Source organism: Rhincodon typus, chromosome 27, assembly GCF_021869965.1.
Source record: "Rhincodon typus isolate 14 chromosome 27, sRhiTyp1.1, whole genome shotgun sequence".
Classification (NCBI taxonomy): domain Eukaryota; kingdom Metazoa; phylum Chordata; class Chondrichthyes; order Orectolobiformes; family Rhincodontidae; genus Rhincodon; species Rhincodon typus.
In genome coordinates this window covers 41,177,496-41,191,507 of record NC_063358.1, presented here as the reverse complement: position 1 = coordinate 41,191,507, position 14,012 = coordinate 41,177,496, and the positions used below count along the sequence as shown (strand labels likewise).

At 37.6% G+C, this 14,012-nt stretch overlaps 1 protein-coding gene and 1 pseudogene across 1 annotated transcript in view; one reads left to right on the top strand and one right to left on the bottom strand.

The window, feature by feature from the left end:
* adgrb2 (adhesion G protein-coupled receptor B2) overlaps window positions 1-14,012 on the bottom strand; it is a 683,435-nt gene that overhangs the window by 117,195 nt on the left and 552,228 nt on the right. The window contains exons 19-20 of the mRNA XM_048613298.1: window positions 11,258-11,361; window positions 2,673-2,775 (exon numbers count right to left, since the gene is read on the bottom strand). Coding sequence (XP_048469255.1) covers window positions 2,673-2,775; window positions 11,258-11,361 — 207 coding nt within the window. The remainder of the gene's footprint in view (window positions 1-2,672; window positions 2,776-11,257; window positions 11,362-14,012) is intronic.
* On the top strand, window positions 11,628-12,689 carry LOC109915691 (annotated as a pseudogene).

The window sequence follows — 14,012 nt, the reverse complement described above, 5'->3', positions numbered from 1 at the left end:
GTTTTGTGTAATGAAAAGGGTTAAATAATAATATTGTTGTGAGAGGTTCTTTGACCATAACATGATAGCATTCATTATGAGGTCAGAAAGTGAAGGAGTCCCATCGAAAACTAGGGACCTAAGTCTGAAAAACAAACTTTGAAGATATGAGGGGTGAATTGGTTGTATTAGATTGAATAACCCCAGCATGAAGGTGTATAGGTGATGATTAATATTTATTATGCATGCATTGAGGCAGTTATGCATTCCTTTTGGGTGAAGGAACACAATAGGAAAAGTGGCCCAATCATAGTTAGTAAAAGAAAATTAGTAGATCCGAAGAGAAGTGATATAAAGTTTCCAGAAAGAGGAGCAAGTCAGAGGTCATGGAGTAGTTTAGAACTCATCAAAGGATCCAAGTGGTCGTTTAAGAGGGATACAATAGAATACGAGAGGAAAATTACAAGGTACACAAAAGCGGACTGTCAGAGCTCCTAGATGAACATAAAAAAGAAAAAGATTAATCAAGACAAATGTAGGCTCTCACAGCCTGAAATAGGAGACTTGATACTGGTGATCAAGGAAATGGTACAACAATTAAACAGCTATGTATTTTCTGTATTCACAGATGAAGACACAAAACACATTCTAGAAGTGTAAGGAAAGCAAGGGTATTTTGTAAAGGAGGAATGAAGGAAATTAATGTGAATAAAACAAAGTGCTATAGAAATTAATAGGACTAAAAGCTTATAGATCCTCAGGGCCTGATGATATTCATCCCAGGTTACTAAAGGAGGCAACCATGGAAATAATGATTGCATTCATTGCCATCTTCCAAAACCCGATTGATTGTGGAATAGTCTCAGCAAATTTAAGGGCGGAAAATGTAACCCCACTGTTTTAAAAAGGAGGGAGGGAGAACATTGCGAATTGCAGATTAGCTAGTTTAACATCAGTAGTAGGGAAAACGTTGGACTCTATTATAGAGGATGTGATAACAGAACCCTTAAAAAATTACCACAGTATAACAAAAGTCAACATAGATTTATGAAAAGGACACCATGTTTCATAAACCTACTGGAGTTTTTTGAAAACCCTAACTAGTGGAATGGATGAAGAAGGACCAGTGGATATGGTGTTTATGAATATTTAGAAAATGTTTGAGAAAGGTCCCATATAAGAGGTAAATGTGTAAAATCAAAGCACATTGGATTGGGGATAATTTGCTGGCACGGGCTGAGAATTGGTCAGTTGACAGGAATTATAGGCTAGGAATAAACAGTTATTTTCAGCAATGGATGGAAACAACAAGTGGGGTACTGCAGATATTTATGCTTGGGAATCAGTTTATCACAATATGTGTCAATGATTTGGATAAGGGAATTGAATGTAATTTTTCCAAGTTCGCTGATGACACAAAATTAGCCAGGACTGCAAGTGGTTAGGAAGATATAAAGAGGCTGCAGGGTGATTTAGATAAGTTGAGTGAGTGAGCAAATGCAGTGTAATGTGAAGTTGTCCACTTCAGAAGAAATAAAAGGAAGGCACAGAATTACTTAAATGATGACGAGTTGGAAAAGGAACTTGGACATCAGTCATTGAAAATATGTATGCAGTTGCAGCAAACAATTAGAAAGGCAAATTGGTCTTCATTACCAAAGATTGAGTAAAGGAGCAAGAAGTTTCTACAGGGCTTTGGCAAGACCCTACCTAGTATATTGTGTGAAGTTTTGATTTCTTACCTGAAAGAAGACATGTATGCCACAGAGGGAGTGCAGCAAACATTCAACAGAATTATTCCTGGAATAGCATGTTTGTTGCATGAGGAACAGTTGAGTCAACTGGGCCATATTTACTAGTGTTCAGAAGAATGAGAGGTGATCTAATTGAAACATATAAAATTCTGACAGGCTGGACACTCTGGATGGAAGGATGATATTTTCGTTGTCGGTCGGTCTAATACAAGGGATCACAATCTTAGGATATATGATAGGCCATTTCAAATTGAGATAAGGAGAAAGCTTTTCACTGAGGGTGGTGAACTGTGAAATTCCCCACCACAGAGTGCTGTCAAGGTGAAGTCACTGTATTCTTCATATTTAAGAAAGAAATAGATTTCAAGAAGCTAAAGTTGTCAAGATAAAACACCTCAGATAATATAAACAAAGAACTGCAGATGTTGAAAATATGAAGCAAAAACAGAGTGCTGGAGAGAGACAGAATTCTGGAGAGAGAGAAAGAGGCAGAAAAGTTAATGTTTCCGCGAAGGGTCACGGGACTTTAAATGTTAACTCTGTCTTCTCTCTCCACAGGCTGTCAGGCCTGCTGTTTTTCCAGCAGTCTGCTTTTGTTTCTTATGTATTAATCCTTGCAAATTACTGCCTCATCTTCACCTCCCTTTCCTCTCCAAATTGCTTAAATGTGTTGCAGCATCCCAAATCCAAGTCCATTTCTCTTTGAGCTTCATGTATTCATCCTACCAATCTGATTTCTGACTCTGCCACAGTACCAAAATGATCCTTGTCAAGGTCACAAATGCCATCCTGTGTGGCTGTGACAATGGAAACTATCTTGCCTCAACTGTATGATATCACGTCAAACTGAATTTTTCAATGACCTTGGATCATTAATTTCAGTAGTTCTGCTTCACCAATTAATTTATTTGTGTTATAAATACTCTCTTTTGCTATTACCTTGCTGTGTATCTGTGTTTGACCAACCAAAATAAGGATGTTCGATGCCATTATAGACAGGCAAAAGTTGAGTAGAATAATGGATCGCTCTGATTTTATGAATCTGTGAAAACATAATTAACAACAGATCATAAAAAATTGTATAATATATGCAACATAATTCTGTGATTAAAATTTTTTATGCAATTGAGCATTTACATAGAATTACACACAATTTACAGTCAGGATAATGGGTTCATCCTAGTCCTTATATTCCACATGAGCTTCTTTGCATCCTAATTCATTTAACTTAATCAACATATTATTATTTCCCATACTCCTCCATTTACTTAGCTAGATTCATCTTAAATGTTTTTCTCAATGACTCCATGTTCTGTATATTGGGGACAAAAGGGTGATATTTATTGGAGGTACAGAGGCAGGGTAAAATATTTAATAAGTATTCTGTATCAATGTTTACTAAGAAAGCAGATGCTGACAAAATATTGGTAGAAATGGAAATGCAGAGGTGATGGATGGCTGAAAACTAGAGAGATGGGACTACTGGAATGTTTAACTATACCTAAAGTGGATACATTACTTGCATGGCTTGCATCAGGTTATTGAATAAAGTAGGAGTGGAGACACCAGAAGGGTTTAGCATAATCATCCAATCTTCCTTTGATATATGGGAGGTGCCAGAGGTTTGAAGAGTAAATGTGTCACCCTTATTCAAGAAACAGTCTAAGCACATTCCTTGTAAATACAGGGTGGTCAGTTTGGCATCAGTGGGTAAGTTTTTAAACAATAATCAAGAATCAACAGGCCCTTAATTTAGGAGAGCTAGCACTGATTTGTAAAAGTCAGCTCTTGTTTGATAAATTCAAATGAGTTTTTTGATGAGATATCAGAAAATGTAGGTGAAGAATGAGCAATGGACATTATTTACGTGTATTGAAGCCAAGCTGGCACTGATCCTCCAATTCCATGAACCTCAAATTTTGTAGAAAATGTAGATGAAGGGTAAGCAATGGACATTATTTATGTGCATTTAAGCCAGTAAGAAAGCATTTGACAAAGTCTCATGTAAAAGGCTCCTTAAACAAAATTTCAGGTTTGTGGAATCAGAGGATCACGCCAGCTTGGCTTAAGAACAGATAACAATGATTTGCAGTCACCATTTGCATTTCAGACCAGAGGATGGTAGACAGAGGTATTCCAAGTTCATTGCTAGGAATGTTGAAATCTTAATCTGTGAAAAAAGCAAAATTGTTCACACCAAGCTTGGCAATGTAACAAATAGTGAGGATGATACAGTGGGCTGCAACAGGACATAAAGTGGCTAGCAGAATGGGCAAACAAGTGACAAATGGAATTTAATGTAGAGAAGTGTGTGGTGCTGCGTTTTGACATAAGCAGTAAGGATGGCAAGAGAGGGAGTGTGAACATGGATGAAGGGGCACAACGTCCATGCACATAAATCTTTTAAATAATAGGCTGTATCGAAGCAATAGTAAGATAACTGATGGTTGGTTACACCGTGTATAACTGCTCTCAAAAGAAGAGTCATCACTTTAAGAATTCTTCAGAAGAACTGTCAGGTCTTACACTTCAGGCAGTGTACTCTACTCATTGTCTACAAGGATTACTGGAACAAATGAAAGAGACAGTTGTATATAATGCAAGATGGGAAGATGGGTGGGATGCAATGCAGGCTGGTCAGGCTATTGTATTTGTAATTTTTATCTTCTCGCTGCTGATTGGTTAGATTGTGCAGAATGGATGATAATGTGCTTCTTGAGCAAAGATACCCAGATGACACTGATGAGAAGGCTGCTATCTTGAGATCAGTGTAGATATGCGTGACTTCCCTTGTTTCTTGTAAACCAGTTCAAAATGAGATTATTTGAGAATTTGATCATTGCACGTGTTGATTATTAAGCTGAGCGTGCTTGACGATAGCTGACTTATCACATTTACTAAGTTTGAAGCAGGTTTGATATTCCTTGACTCTCATGTGCTGATGTCCATCTCTCCAATATAGACAAGTTAGCAATTGCATGGTATGCTGCAAATTTCCGGTTTATTTTGGCACGGATTCTTGATTTTGTCAGGGAGAGGAGCTTCTTAGCTTAGTTGATGTATGTCAGATTTCGATGTCTGCTAATTTAAGAATTCATTGTAGCTTTTGCTAACTTGAGAATTCATTGAGATGGACTCCATGTATGCAAAGTCAACTTCTGACTTAAAAGATGCAGTGGCTATGGATTCTCCCTTTTTAGATAATAATACAATTCCCTCAAGTGCCATGATTGAATCTGCCACCACTACACTCTCAGGCTGTGCATTTCAGATCCTAATCATTTCGTATGTGACAAAGTTTCTTATAATGCCTCTCTTGTCTCTTTTGTCAATTATCTGAAATTTGTACCCTCTTGTGATTTCAAATAAACCTGTTGGACTGTAACCTGGCGTTGTGTGACTTCTAACTTTGTCCAGCTCAGTCCAACACCAACACCTCCACATCATTTGTGCCCCTTTGTTCTTGTAACTTCCAAGTGAGAACAATTCCTCTCTACTGACTCTGTCCAGAACCCTCCAGAACATCTCTATCAAATCTTCTCTTAATCTTCTCCACAGAAAACAATCCCAGCTTCTCCAATTTATCTATGTAACTGAAGTTCCTCACATATAAAACTATTCTCATGAATCCTTTCTGCATTCTCTCGAATGCCTTAAAATTTTTCCAAAAGTATCATATCTAGAACTGGTTACAAAATTTACGTTAAAGATGAACCAATGTTTTATACAAATTATCTTGTCCTGTGAAAGTAATTAGAATAAGTATTTCCTCTGCTTTGAGAAGTTGATGGAATGTTTCATAAAATGAAATGAATGGAATTGCAGAGGTTGCCTGACAAAGTGATCCAGAATTTTTCTGAAATTTGCCCTGTTAGTTAGACTTTTTCTGGGACTGGGACCTCAATGAACAATAGAACGAAAATACTTACCAAAGAGATTCAGAGATTGAAAAAGAACAGAGTTACTGAAGTGAAAAGAACGGGTGATTTGGTGTCAAATCAGGTAAAGTGAAAAACATAAAGTGAGGGAAGAAAGATTTGAATGAGAGACTAAAAAAGTAGCACTGCACAAAAACAAATATTGTTAATAATAAGGTCTTACCAATGTTAAGGATCAATCTTAGCTTTCTCCAGAAAGCTTAATTGGTAATCAATGTGCAAAAGCAGCAATTTCAAGCAACTAATGGGACTATTATTAGCTAACCATGATTTTCACAAGGTTAATGAAGCAGCACAAATCATCTCACAACTGTGCCAATTTGCACTTCACAGTGTTGTGTCTTCCTTACCAGAAGATATTGGAGAATTTACGCATGAATAAGGCTGAGTGCGTTTAAATTTGTTGTTAACAGCAAAATCTGGACCAATACTTCATTTGTTTTGATATACATATGCAAGTGAGAGTGGGTTGTATGTATACAATGTGAAATTAGCTTGTATATATGGGAGATAAAGATTTAAGCTGATTGCACAATTTGCCAAATTCTAAATAAGCAGGAGGTTCTCCAACAAATTGATGACTTCTGCTCTCTCCATATAGCAGAAAACTACTCACTGTCCTGCCAAAGGGAAATTTTTATTTTAGTGTTTACTGGGCAAGCATGAAACGGGACAGAAGTGAAATTGCCATTAGGTAACTTATTGTCATTTGCTTCAGTAAGCTGTAGGATGGATCATTTTCATTAGAATTTTATACGATGGACAGTACTGAACACTCCATATTTATAAAATGGGTAGTTGTGCAACAAAAATTAAGATCTCAGGTTCAATTCTTTGTTATGTTCCTATGGGATATATTAATTTGATATCAATGGGCTTTGAATTCCAGAATTCCATACTTATTTGATAAGATTGGATAGTTAACAGATGACTCCAACTGCTTGATGCCAGTAGCAAAAACTAGCTTAATTAACATCAATAGAGTGAAGACTATTTATCCTAGTCTCCAACAACAATTTTGTTCTCACTCTGCATATTGTTTCAGTTCTCTCAGACTGACAAATGTGGTCAAGCTCATCAGTTGGTTGCCTCTGATAATATAATCTCAGTCAGTATTTTGCTCAAAGAAGAACGTTCCAACTAAAACAAAAATCTGCTAAGATCACCTCATTTCTGATTGTCCAAATGGAATTCTGAATACTGAACTGCTGTACTCCTGATAGCATGAACCACTCTTTAAATGAGGCTGATGATAAAGCTTTTCATTCAAATCTTGATTGTGAGATGGATGTTAAGAATTTGGAATTTTAACGTCAATGACCATTACCACAAGTGGACTTTGTGTGCCCTATTAACCAACACACCCTTATCTGTTCATTTTTTGATGAAGGTTCATGATAATTATTGTTATTATTTAGACACTTTGGTTCCAACTTGACAGAGCCATATACAACTTTAAGTTTGATTTATATTTCTATATCATGTGAAATAAAAAAGGGGAGACATTGTTTCAGGTTTTAATTCTGAGAACGGTACTGGGTTCGATGGAAATTTCATAGAAACATACTGGAAAGAAGAGGCCCTTTGGCCAATTGAGTGCATACCATCAAAACTCAAAACCATGCTTAATTTACACTAATCTCACTTCTAGCAATTGGCCCATAACCTTTAATGCTATGACATTTCAAGTGCTCACTCAAGTATCCTTTAATGGTTGTGAGGTTATCCACCTGAACTACCCTTCCTGTGCTTTCCAGGCCCTACCACCCTCTGGGTGAAAATATTTTTCCTCAACTCCCCTCTAAACCTCCTGCCTTTCACTTTAAATATGTGCCTCCTTGTAACTAACCCTTCAAGAAAGGGGAACAGCTGGTTCTTATCCACCCTGTCCTTGCCCCTCATAATCTTATATACCTCAATTAGGTCCTCACTCAGCTTTCTCTGCTCCAAAGGAAACAACCCAAATTTATCCTGCCTCCCTTCAAAGCAAAAGCACTCCATCTACGCAATATTCCGGCTGAATCTCCTCTACATCCTCTCTTAGAGCAATCACATCCTTTCTTCAGTGCAGTCACCAGAACTGCACACAGCACTCCAGCTGTGCCCTGACCAAAGTTCCAACATAACCTCATTGTTCTCATAAACTATATTTAGACTGATCAAGGCAAGTATCTCAATGCTTTCTTAACTACCCAATTAACTGTCCTTCTACCTTCAGACATCTGTTGACTGCACCACAAGATCCCACTGTTCCTCTGAGGTTCCTCGTGTCTCACCATTCATTAAGGACTCCCTTGTCTTGTTACTCCTTCCAAAATGCATCACCTCACACTTATCAGGGTTAAATTCAAACTGCCACTATTTGTGTATATACATTTAAATTTAAACTTCTAAAAAAATAAATTGAATAGTTTAGTGCTTTAGAAGACAAGGTCAGAAGTGAGGAAAAAGATTGGGCTGTCGTCCAACAAGAAACTGTCCGCTGACACAGGGAGACATTGACAGTAACTAATTTCCGTTTATAAAGAGAGAACCGTTCAGAAGGTCAGTGAGTGTGCAAGTTTCTTTCTGAGAAAGGAGAAGGTCATTCAGAGAGAAAAGACCTGTAACATCAGAACAGCAGTTATGAGTCTCCCAAACTGTCAGGGTAGAAGAAAAGAAGTTCAGAATGGACTAAAAGATAATAAGAGATTTAAAGAAAAACTCTCAAAACAGAAGTCTTTAAGTTGTTGGAGAGGAATGTATCCTACAAGGTGTTGTAGGAACATATATGAAGAATTAAGTGAAGTGCATTAACAGTTTGTTTAACAGTCTCATGAACAGACATTAATTAAAGAACACAGCATAGTGTGAAGGCAGAAGTTTGGTGAAAGAGACCAAGGAATGCTGTGTCAACTGAACAATGAGCCTTAAAGTGAAGTCAGGATGACCCTTAGGATATCTGTAAGATGGCTGTCGAGAGTAAAAGGGTTGAATTTTATTTCGGATATTTTTAACAAGATTATTTCAATTAGTTTGTATAGTGTGATATAGTTAGTGATTTATTTTCATTTATGAGTAATAAACTTTGTACTTTTAAGAAAAGAATATTTGATGCCTATCAGGAAAAGGTTCAATTGTGAGTACCATAATAAACAAATTCTAAAAATAAAAGTTATGATCAATCAAGCCAGGTTTTGTTTTGGATTTGAAACAAATACAGCGAATGCTAGAGCAATCAGCAGGTCTGGCAGCTTCTGTGGAAAGAAGAACAATTAACATTTCAAATCTGATATGACTTCTTCAGAATAGAACGTGCTGATACTGATCCACATCTACTGTCTGAACTGCTGAGTTTAGTCAACTTTCTCTGGGTTAGCATTAGATTTCCAGCATCCATGGTATTTTGCTTTTATTCAATTTGGAATCTGACTTGTCCAGTATTCCATCAGCTGGAGTCATGACAACTGCTTAGATACATAGACATAGTAGGAACTGAAGAAGGGTCTAGGCCCAAAACGTCAGCCTTCCTGCTCCTCTGATGCTGCTTGGCCTGCTGTGTTCATCCAGCTCTACAACTTGTTATCTTTGCTTAGATACATGTTGTGAAAACTGAAAAAAATACAGAAAATACTGGATAAATTCAGCAGATCTGGCAGCATCCGTGGAAAGAGAAACAGGGTTAATGTTTCAAGTCTGAAATGGCTCTTCCGCAGAGCTGAAAGGTATTGGAATTTTTAAAAAATATACTCTTGATAGAGGTAGTTGCCCAGTGCAAAACACAAGGTGGTTGTTAATGGTGGAGAAAGAGACAAGGAGATGTAAAACAATAAAGATTAAGGCGTGGAAGGGAGAGAAAATGTCCTTTCTACAAAGAGTAAAGAGAACAAGACACAAATAAGGTTGTGTGGGTTGGTGGGGAAGAAAATGTACGAAAATGGAGGATAAACATAATGCGGTCTGTTTCTGAACTTATGGAATTCAATATTGAGACCTTATGGCTACAAAATGCCTAAGTAGAAACTGAAGTGTTGTTCTTTGAGCTTGTGTTGTGCTCTGTTGGCACACTTTAGCAGGCCCAGTGCAAAAATGTTAGCATGACAACTAGGTAGTTTATTGAAATAGCAAGCAGCTGGGAGGTCAGGTCATTACTACAGATAGAGTGACGGTGTTGCGCAGAGTAGGTGACTGCTTTGCAGAACACCTCCATTCTGTCTGTTGGAATACCCTGACCTTCCAGTTGCTTGCCGTTTTAAATAAATTGTTTTGTTCTTATACTAACATTTCTGTCCAGAGCCTGATGCATTGTTCCCGCAAAGCACAATGCAAGATCAAGGAATAATGCCTCATTTTTCACTAAGGCAATTTACGGCCTCAAGATCTCAATGTTGAATTCCATAACTTCAGAAAATGACTGCATTATGTCTGATCTCCAAGTCTCTTTCATCTTGTGCCACTGCCACCTTCCTAATCCTTTGTTCACTTTGCAGTTCGTAGTAGGACCTATTCTCTCCCTTTCATGCCTTATGTTACAGTTTTACATCTTCTCTCTCTTTCTCCACTGTTAACAACCCTTGCATCTTTGTCAAAAGTATATATACAAACATTTTCCAACATTTTTCAGTACTGAAGAAGAGTCATAGTAAACTCAAAACATTAACTCTGCTTCTCTCTACACAAATGCTACCAGACCTACTGAGTTTCTCCAGCATTTGCTATGTTTTTTAGATTTCTAGCCTCAGCAGTGTTTTGCTTTCATCCGAGTGAATACCAGAGATGGAAGATAGAATCCTGACCCTGTATTCTGTTTTATTGAAATACATTTCTGACTTCATAGATAGACGAATAAATTGTCTGTCAAACTGAGGGACAGACTCTAAAGTTACTGACAAATCTATTTAATGTGCAGATAAGTAAACAGGATTCAGTACAAACAGTCTACCTACTCTAATTATGAATTTAATTGTTCTCTTGCAGTACCACTGAATATAACACTAATCACTGAAACTTGATCACTCAGTTAAGTGGTTGGAAACTATTATGGTCAGATTTAATTCAATATTTCTGTTGGCTTTGAATTCCCTGACTGACAGAGATAAAGTCAGAATACATAAATATACATACACAAGCTGAAAAAAGTACAAAACAAGAAACTATCTTTCTTGAATACTTTAGTTGTAATTCATCGCTTGTCAATTGCCCAACATGCTTGTCTCCAATCACTTCTACAAAATCTATGATGGCTGCAAATTGAGCCAACAGCTATCAAAAATTACTATTCAGCAGAATAAAACTAGTGAGTCTGCATTCAATATGCATTAACATTTGTTACAGAGGAGCCAGGCTTATTATTGTAGCTTGAAGGAAGGTAAAATTTGGATGATGAAATATCAAAGATATAAATGGTTCATTGTAATCATAAGCACTTAAAAAGTGTCTTGGTGATAACTAAACCACTATAATCTTTGATTAATGTGTTAATTAATACTCCAGCACCAGGTTATAACAAGAACATGATGATCAGGATCAAACACAAAGCAATATTGCTGTTGTGCAGTTATAATATTTGGCATTTTGTATGTCATTACTAGGTTGATAATATAGTACCTCCAAAAGGCAGCGTATACAGCAAGCAATGTTAAGAGAGCCATACAGGCAATTCCACATCCGATCATCAGTGGGACAGATGGTACTCCTGTAAATTCCATGGTCTGAAAAGTAAATCAAAAAGAGGAATCAGATTTTCCTTGGATGTTACGGCCCTTGCTAAGATTTGCACAATTGTAAAAATAAAATAACATACATATTAACATTCAGGCCAAAATCTATCACATTAAACCTCAAAAGTACACCACAAAATTATTTTCTTTCACAGTCCAGATTGTCATGCAGGAATATGGCACAATAAATCTCCAGCAGCAGTAAGATGAAGGGGTAGCTAAGCTATTTTTGATGATATTGATTGAAAGATGCAAAGATGATGCAACAGTTTTTGGATAGTTTAATTGTTGATCTATATAAAAACCTGGCTGTGAGTAACCATGATTTGCAGAGACCATGAGAAAACATCCTGAAGCAGTCACTCAAGCATTTCAACAGGGAGAGAGAGGACGGTATCCAGGAATATGGTATTGAACTAAGCTAATGAATTGTACATTGATGACTCTGATGAACATAGTGGAGGAAAAACTGAAGTGAGTATAAATATCAGTTTACCTAGCCTTTCATGTGGTGTAGTTGGATTAGATATACAAGATAAAATGGGAAAGCATGAAGTTGGCCACATTGATAACTCCATGAAACAGCCTCTAAATAATGGACAAGGCTGTAGATTTGAGGGACAATTCACTATCAATAAAGTTCCAGGCAATTTCCACACACAATGCAACCGCACAACCAGATAATCCAGACATGAGTCATGTAATTAACAAACTGACATTTGGTTAAATAACACAGGTTAGAAATATTCAAAGATAGTGGGAACTGCCGATGCTGGAGAATCTGAGATAACAAGGTGTAGAGCTGGATGAACACAGCAGGCCAAGCAGTATCAGTTTTTCTGAAGAAGGGTCCAGACCCGAAACGTCAGCTCTCCTGCTCCTCTGATGCTGCTTGGCCTGCTGTGCTCATCCAGCTCTACACCTTGTTATCTTAGAAATATTCAAGATGCTTTTAATGCCTTAGCCGGAACAGATAAACTAAGTTCAAATGCTTTAGCGTCACATAACTATGTACTGAAGGTAGTCCTCACTGTGTGTGAAGATTTAAAGGAAAAACAATGCTTTTCCCCTCAGTACACAGTAGCACAAAAGAATATGTGGCATATACAGGGCATATTATAGCTGCCATCTGGTTCTGCTCTAACCTCAGCCCAATCACTGTCAAATATGTTGAATGGCAGCAACTTATACAAGTTTATTACAACAATCTATGCAATAATTGGAGGAACATTACAGTTGCTGGAATCATAGACTCCTGGATTATTACAGCATCTGAAGGCTGTAAGAAAATTCAGCTGGGAAAAATACACCAGCAGTAATTTGACATACACAATGTTTGTAGCAGTAAAGGATATCAAAAATTAACCAAGAGCCACAAACTGCTCTGCTGTAAAACCAAAACTAAGGAAGCTTCACTCACTCCCAAACCTGTTCTGCTTAGTCTACCTGTGGGAGCAATCTTCATCTATTCAATCATAGAAACCATCATAGCTGCTGAATTTTGACTTTCAAAATTCCAACTGCTTGATTTCAGAAGGTCTCTTTCAGCAATCCAGGAATGCAGATGGTAAAGACTGATCGCATTTTCATCTTCACTTATCCTTTCTTACTTAAGATCCTTGTATAAGTATCTTAGCTATCACTTCAGATAGATATAATTTCTAAGGCCTTTTGTGGTGCAGTGCTAGTGTCCTGACATCTGTGCCTGATGGCCTATTTTCAAGTTCCAACTGCCCTAAATGTGAGCAAAAACATCTCTGTAATAGATTGATTTTCTGCAATAATTTTAACAAATTTACTTTTTACCTCGTATGAAGGATGAAGCTTTGCTGTTGGTTATTTTGAAATTGAAATCCTCAAAAACTAAACAGAGACTACACGGAGGGTAAGGTGGTGCAGTCCTATGTCTTCCAGAGAGGTGGGAATGCATGTTTCTCCTTGAGGACTGGAAGTGGAAGATGTGGAACAATTTCGAGGACAAAGCAGACAGCTTGATTAGCACAACATCCACAAGCATTCATTCCCTCCACCACTGATACTCAGTTGCAGCAGTGTGTACTATCTACAAGATACACTGCAGAAATTCACCAAAGATCCTTAGGCAGCACCTTATAAATCCACAACCACTTCTATTTAGAAGGACAAGGGCAGCAAATACATGGGAATACCACCACCTGCAAGTTCCCCTCCAAGCCACTCGTCAACCTGACTTGGAAATATATTGCTGTTCCTTCATTGTCACTGGGTCAAAATCCTGGAATTCTCTCCCTAAGGGCATTGTGGGTCAACTTACACTGCATGGACTGCAGTGGTTTAAAAAGGCAGCTCACCACCACCTTTTCAAGAGCAACTAGGGATGGGCAATAAATGCTGGTCAGCCAGTGATGCCCATGTTCTACGAGTGAATAAATAAAATGCTTGGACATTTTCTACATTAAATCGGGTTTTGGCATTGAGTGAGTTCAACAGTTTAATATGTTCTGTAAGCCTGCTGTTTGTGGAAATATCAAGTGATTTCGGACAAAACAGAAAGGCAAGAAACAAGAGATGGGAGATAGTAGGAACTGCAGATGCTGGAGAATCTGAGATAACAAGGTGTAGAGCTGGATGAACACAGCAGGCCAAGCAGCATCATAGGAGCA